Below are 15,787 nucleotides of genomic sequence, written 5' to 3' on the forward strand. Positions count from 1 at the left end.
AACAAGCCCTTTTAGGCAGGCTAGTGAAATGTTTGTTCTCATGGGAGGCTGAGGCTGAGAAAAAGTGGCTTCTCGGGCCACCAAGACATTCGTGACAAAGGCAAAATCCGAGCCACCCAACTTCCTAATTCCTAAGTTCTACTTTTTGAGGCTGGAAAACAAGCCAGTCTGAACAGAGAAGCCTTGAAAAGGAGCTGCTCTGCATCCTGTACAAGGTCTGATCTCCAGTCCTCATTATTTCCAGTCTAAAGGATGAAGTAGCAGAGAGGAAGGAAAGAGCTCCACCTGAAACTTTGGAGGAAAACAGCTACTGCTAGGAAGAATTAACAAACGTAGGCTAGATGGCCCAAGGCACTTTCACGGACACTGGCCTCTTCCTTCCCTTTTTCTTGTGGGGAGAATTTTAAACTGCAAGCGCAAGGCACACATTTTTCCTGATGTTTATATTATGGTATGATATACAGTGGTGCCTTGTCCTTCGAACTTAATTCGTTTTGGGAGGCCGTTTGAATTCTGAATCATTCAAACAACGAATCAATCTTCCCCATTAGAAATAATGGAAAGCAAATTAATCCGTCCCTAGACCCTAAACAATACCCATTTCGATAAAGTGAAATGGCAAATACGGCCTCCTGAAATGAATTAAGTTTGAAGGACAAGGCACCACAGCATTGGAATTCATGTTAGAAATGTTATGTTAGTGCATTTACTGTACCACAGTGAGGAGTGGTCATATATGTAACCAAAAAATGAAGGGGGGGAAAAAGCACTCAAAATGGACACACTGAAAACGCACGAGCATCACGCAAGCAAGAGATGACTTGGCGCACAACAGATGGCATTTACGCTGCAACCACATTTTTTCCCACTTTGTGTGCAGTTCGAACATAGAAGCATCGTTTGAACTTTGGAGCAATTTTACCTCAGCTTTAACATTCGAACTCTGAATCGTTCGAAGTTAGAGTCGTTCGATGTAAGAGGCACCACTGTACCTAAAAACAAGAACAGCAGCTGAAAGGGGGCATGATTCTCGCCTACTGCCTGACACCGGAGGATGCTGAAGAGGCAACGAAGTCCTTGCACAGAACTGTTTGGCGTTCTTGAGGCATCTTCTGCCCCGCAAAGTCTTGCTCAGTGACAAGCTCTTCAGCCATGTCCACCTAATGCGTGGTTTGCCCACAGTATCCTTGAGTGGTACATTCTATACAGAACCCCTAAAAACAATGCTGACTCCACACTCTTGAAAGGTTAAAGGAAGAATCTTCGCGCTAGTTTGTTCAATGGCAAACAGATCTGTGGATATCTTACTGTCTTAGGGTTAGAAGGAAAGAGCTTTCAATTGCAGAGGAACCATAGCTTAGTGGTAGAGCACTAATTTTGCACGCAGAAGGTCCCATGTTTGATCCCCGAAAGGATCCCAGGCAGGGCTGGAAAAAACCCTCCAGACAAGGTGCGGACTTGCTACCAGGCAGTTCTGACAACGCTCTATGCCTCTCCCAACACAGCAGGCCGGGCGATTCCTCCTGCTCTTCCCCAGTTCATTTGGGTCGGCAGGCTCCCTGCCTATCCACCCGAGGCCTCCCCAGTGACCCAGACCATAGTCGCCAGTTTCCCACTGAAACCAAACCAAAGTCCAAGCTGCCAGTGACCAGCTGCGGCAAAGATAATAGGAGCAAGCTACCGAGCCTCCTTCCAAGTGAGACACAGTGATCAGCCGTGTCGAGCCTGATGAACGACTCCGGTGGACCCACAACTGGAGTACTGTGTTCAGTTCTGGGCTCCACATTACAGGAAGGATGTAGCCAGGTTGGAGTCAGTGCAGCGTAGGGCCATAAGGATAGTGGCCGGATTGCAGGGAAAGCCGTATGAGGAAAGACTGAGGGAACTGGATCTCTTCAGCCTGGAGAAGAGGGGACTCCGAGGGGGTCTGTTGGCGACATGCAGGTATGTGAGGGGGTGGCACAGGGAGGTGGGTAGAGACCTGTTCTCCCCTGCAGAGGAAGGCAGGACACACTCCAACAGAGCAAAGCTCAGGGAACCCAGGTTCAGTTTGGATGCCAGGAAGCACTTCCTGCCAGTCAGGACCCCGAGGGTGTGGAATGGGCTTCCATGGGAGGTGGTTGAGGCCCCATCGGTGTGGGTGTTCAAAGATAGGCTGGACATGCCCATGGTGGGCATGTCGTGAGCGGAGCCGGCTGGAACTGGGGGTCAGACTAGATGGCCTGGGAGGCTCCTGACTTGTTCTGTTTCTATGTGTCTATAAGATTCTTTAGGCAGGAGGACTCCAGTGTGGCAAGAACAGGCATAGGCCTCTTGTGCAGCTCAACAGACACCCGCCTCTCTTGGGCTTTGCAATTTCTTAAGAATTTTCCATTTTATTCCAGGCTACCTGGCTTGCTGCAAGGCCATAGGCCACCCTCATGCACCGTCTTTATTTGGGTTTAAAAGAGTGGGTTAGTTCTCTGGAGCTCCAGTCCCATTTCTTCCCTGCATGTAGATGCTTTTTTAAGTGCTGGTTTGCCTTCTGGAAAATGAGCATTTTCTGAATGGAATGGCCTCATCCACCATGGCAGTTTTTTTAGGTGCAGTTAAGTCCCCCTTCCCATGGCATATCCTTTGTGCAGAAGCCATTCTCAAGCTTCAAACTGTGGCCCCTGACCCAAAGAAATTGGGAGGGGGGTGCTTGTGGAAGGAGATAAAGTCTACATGTCTCTTCTTGATTTTGTGAAGCCAAAAACCTAAAAAGAGAAACCAAGGTCTACGTTTCATGCTCCCCGCTTTTTCCCAGGCTAGACAAAGCTGTTTCTGTTGCACCCAGTGGGAAGTTAACGGTTAGCTCATAGCAAAGATGTGGGGACGCAAGCAAGCTGGAAACCAGCGCGATGCTTTCATTTCCTCAAAGGGGAAACTTTCTGGGTACAATGGAGCTTCTGCATGCCCGAATGAGATGGCTGATTGTTGTGATGGAGCATTTCCACTTCCCGGAGTGTTAGAGTGGTTTCGAATAAAAACTACAGACGCGTGAATTGCAATGTTCAAAGGACCCCAGCCCAGCTTGTCTTCTCCTGGCTGCAGACAATATTCGTCAACCAGCTGAACACTCTCTACAGACCTAATTCAATCATGTACGGAGAGATTACTCCTCTCCATCAGAGCAGGGATGGGCAACTACTGCCATTGCAGGGGTCAATTTTACCCCCCATATCTGCGTCTTTCTCACCACTGGAGCAGACAAAAACCCACAGCCATAATGAAGAGCCCAAAGGGTCACCATTAATTTGATTTCAAGGTCAAAGGGAATTAACCATTGCTGCTCTGGATGCCATTTTAATCCGTTATTTAATTTTCTTTTACAGTCTCGGGGGGCAGGCAGCCCACCGGCTATATCTTGCCCACTCCTGAATTTGAGAGTGACAGAAAATGCTTTCATGACAAGACTCTAGTCCTCATGCCCTGTTCCATCATCACCTCCCCTGGAAGCAAATGACGTCTCCTTGCACGCCTTGCCCTACCTCCCCTCAAAATTAGTAAAGACACAAAATGTATGAACATATTTGCACAATTCTGGAACGTGGACTGATCCCACCCCCCAGCAGTGAAGTAGTGATAGCTGCTCCAAAGGGCCACTTGGACCCCGGTCAGTGGAAGGACAGCCACTGGCAGCAACAAGATCAGGGCTTATGTCCCTCTTGCCAAGCAGCTCAGTATGTATGTATGTATGTATTTATTTATTTATTAAAACATTTTTATGCTGCCCCATTCGCCGAAGCCTCGGGGCGGCTTACAACAATAAATTAAAATAACATTTTAAAATATATACATTAAAATACAAATATATGATATAAAACATACGAAATAAAACAAGCCGCCCTGGCCAGATAAAATTCAATAATATTAACATTTAAAATACTGCTTAAATAAGTAGTCGATCCTTGCAGCCCACAATGACCTTGTTCTCCCAGGTTCAGAAGGTGTGAACTGAAGAAGGTTCATATCTGGGTTGATTGCCCAAAACTATGGACACAATATCCCACCATGGCTAACTACCCATGGTTGGTTGCTTTGCCTTGTGAACCAGGTCCCTGGGTCAGACCATGGTCTATTCAGCCCAGAATTCGCTAACCTTCACCTCCCAACAGCCCTCTGGCTGTCCAGAACCCCAAGCCTTATCTAGCTCCATTCTCCTGCCTCCTGCTTTGCATCCTACGATTAGGGTTCCCATCTCTGTACTTGTAAGCAAACATATAGTCCTGTCCCGACCTTTACGTATATCTTGCTCATCGTTTAAATGAATATTAGTATTCTAATGTTAGTATTAGTAAATATTAGTAAAAAATCTCCCAACCAATCAAAAATAGCAGTTATGACACACTGTACCTCATAGTCAAAGACTCGCTTCTAAGCTTTGTACAGTTCTGCAAAACTATGAGTAACTGAGCTAACTAGCTAAATTTCAGTGGGATGATACAATACGAAATGATGATTATATAAAAACTTACTCAGAAAGTGCAGCAAACAAGGAATCCTAATTTTAAGGCATATTATGGGCCCATGGCTTCTGAGGCTTCTGCGATGGGTGCGGCATAAAAATGTTATAAATAAATTTATTTCTTCTTGTTGAAGCCCTTCAAACTTATGTTCACATACCAACCTAGTCGTTGCCTATATGTTTTTCTACATATGTCCTATATGGAACGAGAAATGCCTGTCGTTAGAGCGTTCCTCCTTCAGGGAAAGAATAATATGATAAACCTCAGGCTATACAGAAGAAGATCCAAAGACTTGTGGCATATTCTGCTCAAAGGGTTCACTGTCATTTTTACTGCTTGCCCCCCTCCCCCTCCTCACACTTAGCTTTATTTATTTATTTATTTATTTATTTAAAGTTTTTGTATGCCGTCCCCTTGCTATATAGCCTCGGGATGGCTCACAGAATAAATAAAGCTTCTTGTGTGGATCTATTTCACTCCCAACCACCTTCTTCTATTCATTGGATTTTTTGAAATTTAGCACTTAAAAGGTAAGAGGTTGATTCTTTGCAAAGCACCATCTGCATTAAAAAAAATCCAATTTCAATAGAAAATCCAATCTAAATTTTATTGTTTTTTAAAAATAGATTTTTATCTACTCTGCTGTTTGGACAGAGTATGGAGAAACAGAATGGTTTCATGTAGACAAAGGCATCAGACAAGGATGAATTTTATCTTCCTATCTTTGCAATCTGTACACAGATCAGCTCATAAGGAAAGCTGGGTTAGGATCAGAGGAGAGAGTGAAAATTGGTGGAAGATACATCAGTAATTTAACCCTATTAATGGCAGAAAGCAGCAACAACTTGAAATGACTTCTAATAAAAGTGAAAGAAGAAAGCATAAAAGCAAGGTCTGCAGCTGAAAAACAAGAAAACAAAAATCATTTCGACAGAAGGATGACAGCACTTTACCATCAACAATGAAAAAATTAAAATTGTGAAAGCAGTTGCTTAGTCATCAGTTCAAACAGAGACTACAGCCAAGAAATTACTGTTTCACTCTATAGGGTGTGAAAGCTGGACAGTGAAAAAAGCTGGCAAGAAGAACATGGATGCATTCACAACACAGTGCTGGAAGAGACACAAACACCCTGGATCAGCAAAATGAGAAGCAATTGGGTCTCTGGTCCAATCAAACCAGAACTTGCCCAGGAAGCAAACATTAAAACCAACACAACCCAACCCAACCCCTAAAGCTGCTGTACTCTGGGCACATCATGAGAAAGAAAGATTCACTGCAGAAGATATTCATGCCAGGGAATGTCAAAGATGGTGGAAGGGGAGATAAGAACATAAACCATGCTGGATCAGATCCAGCACTCACAGAATCCTAGAAGAGTTGAGTGGGAAGGGGCCATGAAGGCCATCTAGTCCACCCCCTGCTGTTGCAGGACACCACGTTATGCCATCCCACTCAGAAGGCTGTCTGGTTTCTCCTTGAATGTCTCGCGTGTGGGAGAGCCCACCACCTCTCCAGGAAGCTGGTTCCACTGTCGTACTGCTCTGACAGTGAGGAAGCTTTTCCTGATATATACCCTGAACCTGGGTTGTCGGAGCTTGATATATATTTTTTATTTATTTAAAATAATTATACCCCATCCTATATGCAAAAGCGTCTCCGGATGGCTTACAGAAGTCAAAACAAGCAATCCAACAATTATTAAAAATATACATAAAACCAACAATAACAAATTGCAAATGAAGACAAAATCAAAACAGAGTCAAAATCAAAAACAGGAGCAAACTAAAAAAGTGACTGTAAATAGTTAAAACCAGATTAAAATTCCTAGCACTTAAAATGGAGGGCAAATAAAAAGGTTTACACCTCGCACTGAAAAGAATGTAAGGTTGGCGCCAGGCAAACCTCTCTGGGGAGCACATTCCACAGTCTGGACACCACTGCAAGGAAGGTCCTATTTTGTGCCCTACACTCCGCTATCAGCAAAAAGAGATCTTCACCTTCCTCTCTGTGACAGCCTTTGAGGTACTTATGGAGGGAAATCATGTCCCCCCTCAGTCTTCTCTTCTCGAGGCTGAACATTCCCAGTTCTCCCAGTCTCTCCTCACAGGGCAGTGTTTCCAAACCCTGGATCATTTTCGTTGCCCTCCGCTGGACCCTCTCTAATTTATCTGCATCTTTCTTAAACCTTGCAGCCTAGAACTGGGCACAGGATTCCAGGTGAGGAATACACATGGTGGCAAAACAGCTGCCCACAGGTTCCCTCCAGCAGGATGGGTGCGAAGCCTCCTCTGCCCAGCTCCTCAGCAACGGGCGCCTGCAGACATGCTGCCTCTGGAGAAGGAGGGGGCACCTGGCCAGCAAGGCTCGTAGCCACAGAGAGCCTCTTCCTCCATCAGCCTGTCCAATCCCTTTGGAAAGCCATCCAGGTTGGTGGCCGTCACCACTTCCCATGGCACTGAATTCCATAGTTTAACTGTATGAAGAAGGACTTGCTTTTATGCTTCCTAAATCTCCCACCAATCAGTTCATGGGATGACCCTGGATTTGAGTGTTTTCCACACCAAGCATTATCTTAAACCCTTCTATGTATTCTATGATTCCATGGCCTCGTCTCCCTGACTTGCCTTTATTCCAAGCCCAACAGTCCCAGTTCTTGCAACCCCTCCAAGGAAGGTCCAGTCTTGGGTTCCCAAGAGCTGAGCAGGACTATCCAAGTTGGACATTATGGAGGTAGATCATTAATAGGGTTGCCTTAAGTCGGAGATGACTTGACTGCATCTAACAGCCACAACAAGGAAACACACACACAAGAACACATGCCTGTAAATAGTTCTTATATGTGCACTATAACATGGATTTTCCTTTGAGAATACGCTCCTTCTTAGGTTGTTTCACTAGAGATGTTCCTGAACATCTTGGTGATGGACGAAGGATGATAATTTGGGAATTTCTCTGTTGCTTTAGGTGCAATTCTCCACGGCCCAGGAGCATCCTATGTGGAGTGGGAAAGCGGCGGAAGCAATGCCTTGAGACTTCCAGCTCTGCTGATCTAGGGTATCCAACTTTGGAAGCGGATGCAAGTTGGCTGGAGAGACATCAGGATGACCTGTATCCTGGTGGCCCTTCCCTGGAATGCCCCCCTTCTCTGAGGTTGCTTTTCCAACCCTGAGGCTCCTTCTGCTCTGGTTGTGAAGTGGGGTGAGAGTTCCCCAGCTCCAAACTCAGAATCTTGTTTTTGACCTCCAAGCTAGAAACCCAAAGAATCGCTCCACCCGTCCATCATCTTGTTACATCATGCATGCTCTTATTCTTAAAATCCCTGCTATTTCATGACAAAATTCCATGCAATACACCCTGACAAACCCAGTTCCCTCAGCCTGCGCATGGCAGAATGTACGGCTGTACACGAATCTGTAAGATGAGCTGTGCCGGCAAGGAAGGGGAGACCCGCGAAAGCCACGTCAGGCAGCTTGTCTACCTGCCCTGCTCCTGTTCACCTGGGCCAGCCGCAGCTTTCAAGGGGCTCAGGCACAGAGGGGGATGCCCAGGTTACCCGCTGATCCTTTCCCCTGGAGGTTCCAGGGCTGCAAGCTTCTGCATGCTAAACAAGGGCTCCACCACGGAGCGCTACAGTCCGGCCCGTGGACGAGACTCTTTCATCATCTTACCAGTTCCCTGGCAGCTGCAAAAGATGAAACTTGTCTTCCCTTGCAACATCCGTTCCTGAAAAATTAGTTTTCAAGAAGCAGAGTTTCTGTTTCCCAAGATCAGAGAGGAACCTAGATGAAAATTCACACCGAAGCTCCTCTGAACACACCCACACCCACAACCACACACCACAGTCTCGTAAGACAGGATTAGAAGCTCAATGCTTATGCAGGGAAACCAGGGCAGTGGAGGGCCAATGTGGCCTAGTGGTTGGAGCGCTGGGCCAGGGGTCCAGATCTGGATTCTAGTCCCACTTGGCCAGGGAGCCCTACTGGGTGGCTCTGGGCCAGTTAGGGACCCTCAGCCTGATCCACCTCACAGGGTTGTTGTGAGCAATGCGTGGAAAGCAAGGAGAGCTACCTTGGACACTGGGCAAGAGCAAAAAGGCAGGACAGAAGCAAAGCAAAACAAAACCCGCCCTGGGTGCGAACTTGGCATTTGATGAGAGAAGTGTAATAAATCCCCAGGAATATAGAAACACTTGGACGGGAGCCCAACGGTTCGGCTGCGTACAGATTGCTGCTGTCATTGCTGCCAACTCCTCTCCAACTTATGAGCGAAAGTCCCACACAATGTCCTGCCCCGCTGTTGTGAGTTCCAGGCTGCGGCTTCCTCGATGGAGTCGGCCCAGCTTGTATTTGGACTCCCTCTTCTTCTTCAGCCTTTGAGTTCCCCTAGCAATTTGCCGATTAGGCATGTAAAACGGACACAGAAGATCTTCTGCTTTAAAAGAAGACCTTTTAAAAAGTTTAAAAGCATATGCATAAAATACTAAATGGCTGAAAAATACCCAAGCCCGCTGCTTACCCTCAAGGGTAGTCTTAAGGAAGGTGCTCTCGTAGCATTAGTATCGGTATTCAGTGTTAGTAGATAGATCACAAGAGGATTTATTCTTTATTTATTAGGATATTTCTATTTTTATTAGGAATAAATAAATAACAAATGATGTATTAGAATATTTTCCCAATGTTTTAAGGTTTGACTATTTTAATATGGGTTTTATTGTTGATGGGTTAAGAATCTGACTAGGATGCTGTGTTTTATTCTATTTTGTCTTCCCGAGACCATGGTAAAGGGTGGTCTGAAAAAGTTTTAAATAAATAAATAAAATGATTTATGGAAGATCGACAAGAATTTCTAACTCCCAGTTAATTAATAGCAACATGATCATTATATCCTACCTCCTCTTGTGAGGAACCCAGGACAGCTTCCACAGCCCGCCCCCCATTCAATTTTATGCTCACAACAACCCTGTGAGGTAGGATTGGCTGAGAGTGAGTGATCGTCCCAAATTCACCCAGTGAACTTCATGGGCCAGTGCAGCTGGAACCCGGATCTCCCAGGTCCCCAGTCCAACGCTTCAACCACCGTACCGTATGTGCGTCAAAACAAATGTTTCCCCGGTCAGAAATTATACTGTTGGAATGAAGGTCTCGCAAACAGGAGCAGATGTATAATTGGAATGAGGAACAAATTCAATTTTGGAGAAGTCCTGACAGTCTTATTCTAGTAGGGGGCAAGGCTGAAGGCAAAGGAAGTGAGGTCAAAATACCAAAACATAGCACATAGTTTAGCTTAAGGCTCTTATTGTTACTGGAAGGCAAGGGAGTTGAGGGGTGGCTGGCACTCAAAAGGGAGGTTTTGGAGGCGCAAGCCTTGACGATACCCCTAGTCAGTAAGGTGGGGAGGCGGAGGAGAGTGCCGCCATGGATGCGAAAGGAGGTGGTTAGAGGGCTTAGACGAAAGAGGAACCTCCGTAGGAAATGGGTACTGGGGGAAATAGACAAAAGGGTATACCGGGAGGAGGAGGCCCGTTGCAGAAGGATTCTCCGCAAGACTAAGGCTGATTTCGAGCTGAGACTTGCCAAGAATATCAAGAGCAACAAAAAGGGCTTCTTTCAGCATGTAAGTAGGAAGAGGAAGGGGAGACAAGTGGTGGGACCACTAAAGAAGGAGGAAGGAGATCCAGTGACTGATATGAGGGAACAGGCACAGATGCTAAATGACCATTTTGCCTCTGTGTTCTCCTCAAGGCAGGATGGGAAATAGCCGTATAGGAGATTAGGACCCCGAGGGTGTGGAATGGGCTTTCACGGGAGGTGGCTGAGGCCTCCTCGGTGAGGGTGTTCAAAGATAGGTTGGATATGTACATGGTGGGCATGTCGTGAGCAGAGCCAGCTGGAGCCGGAGGTCAGACTAGATGGCCCGGGAGATCCCTCCTGACTCGCTCTGTTTCTATGTTTCTATTGTCAGGAATGGAATCTCAAGGCAGGCTGAACTGGCGAGGCGGGGGGAATATACAAAAACTGGAAAAACACCAAATGATTCCAGGTCAATCGAAAGGTGACTGGACTCTCATCCTTGGTACAGAAGGACCGGGAGATCTGTTCTGTTCTGAATCCCAAAAGAAACTACCCTGCGCAGAATTCTTCCATCCAAGTGCCTGCACTCTGCATCAGTCCGCAAGCGGTGGCTTTTGATGCTTCCCAGACGGCTGCACACCTGAAGTCTGCCTGCTCCCCCCTCCCCACCGCACCCCGTGGCTCACCTGCATGATATCCTGGAGGCTCTCAATAAACGACAGCTCGGCTTCCACCATGTAAAACTCTGCCAAGTGCTTGCGACTTTGCGAATTGTCAGCCCGGAAGGTTGGACCAAAAGTGAACACCTTGGTAAATGCCCTGGAGTAGGAGAAGGGGCCGGGAAGCGGAAGGGAGAAAACACAGGCAGAAAATGCTCAGGTTGTGGCGAGCAGCTACTGGCCAGATTCTGTGTCGTCAACCAAAAGGCCTCTAGGTAATCCTTGCAATAAGGTGCTGTGTTTTAAACAATAGCCATGGCTTCTCTTTTCAGGACTTCACAGACGAATCACAGAAAGTGCATCAGACAAGCGTTCCATCTGCATTCCAACTGGCAATGGAGACCAAACCTGGATTTGTTTTGCATGTCGTCGATAGTTTTAAGAGGAAGAAGAATAAACCAATCCTCTCCAAAGACTACCAAGGCATGCTAAACTAATTCGAGTTAGAACATTTTATGCCAGTGCTCTTCCAGTCACACTGGCTTCTGGTTTAATCCATCCATCCATCCACCTAAAAGAACGCCTGCTTCCATATTTGCCCTCCCGCCCCTTGAGATCAGCGGCAGAGGCCCTCCTCCGGGAGCCCTCCGGGAGAGACATCAGGAAACAAAGTACCCAGAGGAGGGCCTTCTCTGCGGTGGCGCCCCATCTGTGGAATGCGCTCCCCAGAGAGGTCCGCCTGGCGCCATCGTTATTTGTTTTTCGGCGCCAGGCTAAGACCTTTTTATTCAAACAATATTTTAACAACGTATACTATTTATAGGTTTTAATTGTGCAGCCAGGGTGTTTCTGGGTTTTAACTGTATTTGTATTATATTTATTTATTTGTGTGAGGCTATAGGGGCCGGCATACAAAAACTCTAAATAAATAAATAAATAAATAAAATTTAAAGCTTTTGTATGCCTTCTGATTATACAAGATCTCAGGACTGCTTACAATATTTAAAAACAATTAAAACAATGATTTCAATAACTAGAACAAAACAATAACTCACAAAACAGAGCGACTAAACTTAAAAGCTGTTAAAATCTTAAAATACTGTTTAAATAAAAAGGTTTTGGCCTTTTTATTTTTCTGCACAGCTAGGTTTGATTCAAAGTGCAAATATCGACATTCAAAACCTTGAGCCCAGGTTACCTGAAGGATGGCTTTGTCCCATATGCACCTACCTGGCCTCAAGGTCATCTTTGGGGGTCCTTCTCACAGAAGCCCTTCCAAAGGAAGCGAGGTGGGTGGCTACCAGGAGGAGAACCTTTCTGGTTGTGGCACCCCAGTTATTGAATGAGCTCCCCAAAGAGGTGAGCCTGGTGCCTTCTTTGTATTCTCTTTGGTGCCAGGTGAAGACCTTTTTATTCTTCCAGCGTTTTAACAGTTTAGTTTTTAAAATTCATTTTAAATATTGCATTTTATTTGTCCTGCTATTATGCTTCCGTGCCAGTTCAGCTGCGATTGCTATTGTTGTTTTAAGTTGATTTGATCTTGTATGCGCGTGTGGTTTTAATTTTGTCTTAACTTTTGCTAACTGCCCATTTTTTATTGGGATGGCATAAAAATGAAATAAATAAATGTAGGTCTGTCCTGCCCACTCCAGCTTATAGAGGACATGGGACTGAGCACACGGAACCAAATCTGGTTCCCCAAACCACACCAACAACGTATTTTCTTGGTTGGCACCCAAGCAAAAGAAGGGCAGTAAATTATGGCTCTGTTTAGACCCAGGTTTTGTCCAGGTGCCAAGCCACCTTGAAGGCAAAACAACAAAGAGCAGAGGTAGTAAAAACCAGTAAATCTTGTGCCCCAACCAACTTGCTCGCCAGGCTAGACTGGTACAGATTTAGGTAACCCTTCAACAACCCACACTGCATTGTTAAAGGCTTAGCTCCCAACCTTGAAGCTGCAAACAATTTGCAAACAGTAATTATGCCTGAAAAGATCGCTGTACCTGTATTTTACAGATAAGAAAATGTAGAAAAGAATTTGGGGAAGGGGGCATTCAGGCAGCAGCATCTTACGCTCAGAGGTTTTCTAACTCCTCTTTGCCAAAAATACTCCTCAAGATCACAGCTGTGACCTTTCCAGTCTTAAGCAAAAACACCCTCACACACACACTTAAAGTCCTATTTCCCATGTCCTTAGCAAAATGGAATTTTCCATGAGAGGACAAAGCAGACTGGCCTTGCTGATCTTAATTAAAAAGCAGCAGCAATCTTATTAAGCCACTCAAATGAGCGATGTGTAATGAGCTGTTCTACATGGATCTGTCTGCCAAGGAACCCAAATGCATTGCCAAGGATTTTGTGCAGTCTTCAAGGGTGAATTTGAGCATGCACAGGGAGGGGAACAGGGGCCTCAGTGACCAGAGCTGGAGGAATGGGCTGCAACACTTCAATCTACGGATCAGGAAAGGGGGCGACTCGTAAATCCAGATGCTCTGTTGCAAAAAAACAAACCCAAAACTGAAGCTTTCTGCAAGTAGAAGCCAGCACTGCATGGAATGTAGAACTTGTGTTTTTTAATGTTACCAAGCTGAGCTGAACATTTTGTGCTCGTGTGCAAAGCTTTCAACAACTTAAACCCAGGATATTGTCACTGATCTGCTTGGTCCTAAGGGACATTCTCCTGGAGGTGCCAGCTAAACCTATGGCCTGACTGGCATCCATCAGAAGGGCCTTCAGTGTGGTGGCCCCTTTCTGTGAAACTCCCTGCCTCTTGGCACCAGCCCTCTCCTACTTTCAGCACCTGTTGAAGCCATCTTTGTTCTAGGAAGCCTTTCTTGCTGACCAGCCATGGTTTGAAAGTTATCTGTTTCTAATGCACTTTATTCTGCTTTATCTCTTTTAGTATCCACCTCTCTGGAATCTGTCTAAACATGGCGTAGGATATAAATGCTTTAAATAGGCAGAATGTCAGTCTTTGTTATGCACTTGATTTGAAAGGTTCAGTTAACAGGCTACATAAACCAACTGGGATGTAGCCTATAATCAGCCGCAAATAGCGTAAAACCGGGATACCTGAAAGCACTTTCTCCTGCCTAGTTACTGGGGTCATCAGGACACTCCTGGTGGTTCCACATAGGCCTGACTAGAGTCCAGCAGGAAAAGAGCTTCCACATTTCATTTTCGGAATATGCTAGCTACTGAGGTGCACCAAACGACTACAGAAGACCAGTCGATGCCTTATAGCAGTGGCGGCAAAGCTATGGCATGCAGAGCCCTCTCTGTCAGCACATGAGCCAAGTCGCCCCAGCATCACCCCAGCAGCCGCGCATCGGATAACAGTGCACAGAGGGGCCATGCGCCTGCTCGGAAAGGAGTAGCGGTGCCAGGAGATGATGCCACGAGCCGCGACTCATTAGCCGCAACTCGTCCGAGCTTTTGCATGGCCGGTCAGTGAGCTGCCAAGGATATACATATTTGCTTGCACTGGCTGGGAGTTGTTTTTTCAAAACTAAAACCTCAGTATTCAGGTTTTATTGCAGTGTTGGCACTTTGCGATAAATAAGTGGGTTTTGGGTTGCAGTTTGGGCACTCGGTCTCTAAAAGGCTCGTCATCACTGCCTTATAGTGCATGGCAAAGCTTTGGACTATGTAGATCATGAGAAGCGATGCGTGGTCCTGAAAGAAAAGGGCATGCCTCCGCACTTGATTTTCCTGATGTGTAACATGCATCACGGACAAGAAGTACACTTAGGGCAGGATATGGAGAAACTGAAGGGTTTCCCATAGGCAAAGGTGTCGGACAAGGGTGTACTTTACCTCCCTATAGGCAGAACATGCCCTGAGAAAGGTTGATTAGAATCAATGGAAGGAGAGCAAAGTGTTGACAGACACATCAGTAATTTAGGATATGCAGACAATAAACACAACACTGGCAGAAAGCAGAAATGAACTGAAATGACCTTGGATGAAAGTAAAAGAAGAAAGTGCAAATGCAGGACTGCGGCTGAATATGAAGAAAACAAATCGTGACTGCAGAAGATTACCCAACTTTCACGTTGAAAAGTGAAGAAATCAAAGTTGTGGACGATCTTGCATCCCTTGGCTCAGCCATCAGTTCAAAGGGAGGCTGCAGCCAAGGAAATGGAAGACGGCTGAGGCTTGGCAGGGCAGCCGAAGGAAACAGAAAAGATGGTCAAGTGAAAGGGCATTTCGTTGAAGACCAAGGGTGCGGTCCTCCACACAATCGTATTCCTTCTCCCTGTGTAGGGGAGAGAGCTGAGAGGAAGAAAATGGCCATGTTTCGTGCTGGAGGAGAGCTTTGCTAGGACTCTGGATGGACAATAAGATGAACAAATAGGGCTCAGATCAAATCAAGCTGGAAACAAAAATGATGAGGCTGAAACTGCCATACTTCGGACACTTCATGGGAAGGCAGAACTCCCTGGAGAAGAGAAGCAGGCTAGGGAAGATCAAAGGCGGAAGAAGAGGGAGGAAGCCAGAATCTGAGTTTACAAGAGCTAAGCAGGGCTGTGAAGGACAGAATATTTTGGAGGATGCTCATTCACAGGGCCAGCATAGATCAGAGACAATTTGATGGTACATAAGAATATAATAAAAATGATATTAGGAACAATGGATGGCTTTGATACGGTGTCAGTCTCTTGGTCCACCGAAACCCACCCTTGTGCCCTCCAGAGTTGCAGACAAGTTTTTCCCAGTCCTGCATCGGGATGGCCAGGACTGAACCAGGGACCCTCTGCACCGGCCATGGGCTCTTTCACGGAGTCCCCGAGCGGGGGCCATTTCAGAAACGCAGGTACAGAAACCAGATCTGGGTTTCACCATACGATCCTTTCCCTTTCACCAAACACCACCCACGGATTATTGGATGCTTCCTTGGTTTTGCCCACCCTGTTTTTAAAAGGGGCGAAATGCCTGGTCTGAAACCTATTGTGTTTGCTTGGGGAATCAACAATATTACACCTGTATCCAGGCAACACTTCTTGTTCTTCCCTCTCTCATTTATTCTCACATTAACCAGTGCGGCCAGTTGGGCAGTGCAACT

General features: G+C 46.1%; 1 protein-coding gene across 7 annotated transcripts in view; it reads right to left on the reverse strand.

Annotated features, from left to right (window-relative positions):
* The window catches only part of NARS2 (asparaginyl-tRNA synthetase 2, mitochondrial), a 50,560-nt gene that overhangs the window by 11,059 nt on the left and 23,714 nt on the right, over positions 1-15,787 (reverse strand). For all 7 annotated transcript variants that reach the window (XM_044450212.1, XM_044450214.1, XM_044450213.1 and 4 more), the window contains one exon: positions 10,750-10,882. In XM_044450212.1, coding sequence (XP_044306147.1) covers positions 10,750-10,882 — 133 coding nt within the window. The remainder of the gene's footprint in view (positions 1-10,749; positions 10,883-15,787) is intronic.

The sequence above is a fragment of the Varanus komodoensis genome, unplaced genomic scaffold (genome assembly GCF_004798865.1).
Source record: "Varanus komodoensis strain SLA01 unplaced genomic scaffold, ASM479886v1 scaffold63, whole genome shotgun sequence".
Classification (NCBI taxonomy): Eukaryota; Metazoa; Chordata; class Lepidosauria; order Squamata; family Varanidae; genus Varanus; species Varanus komodoensis.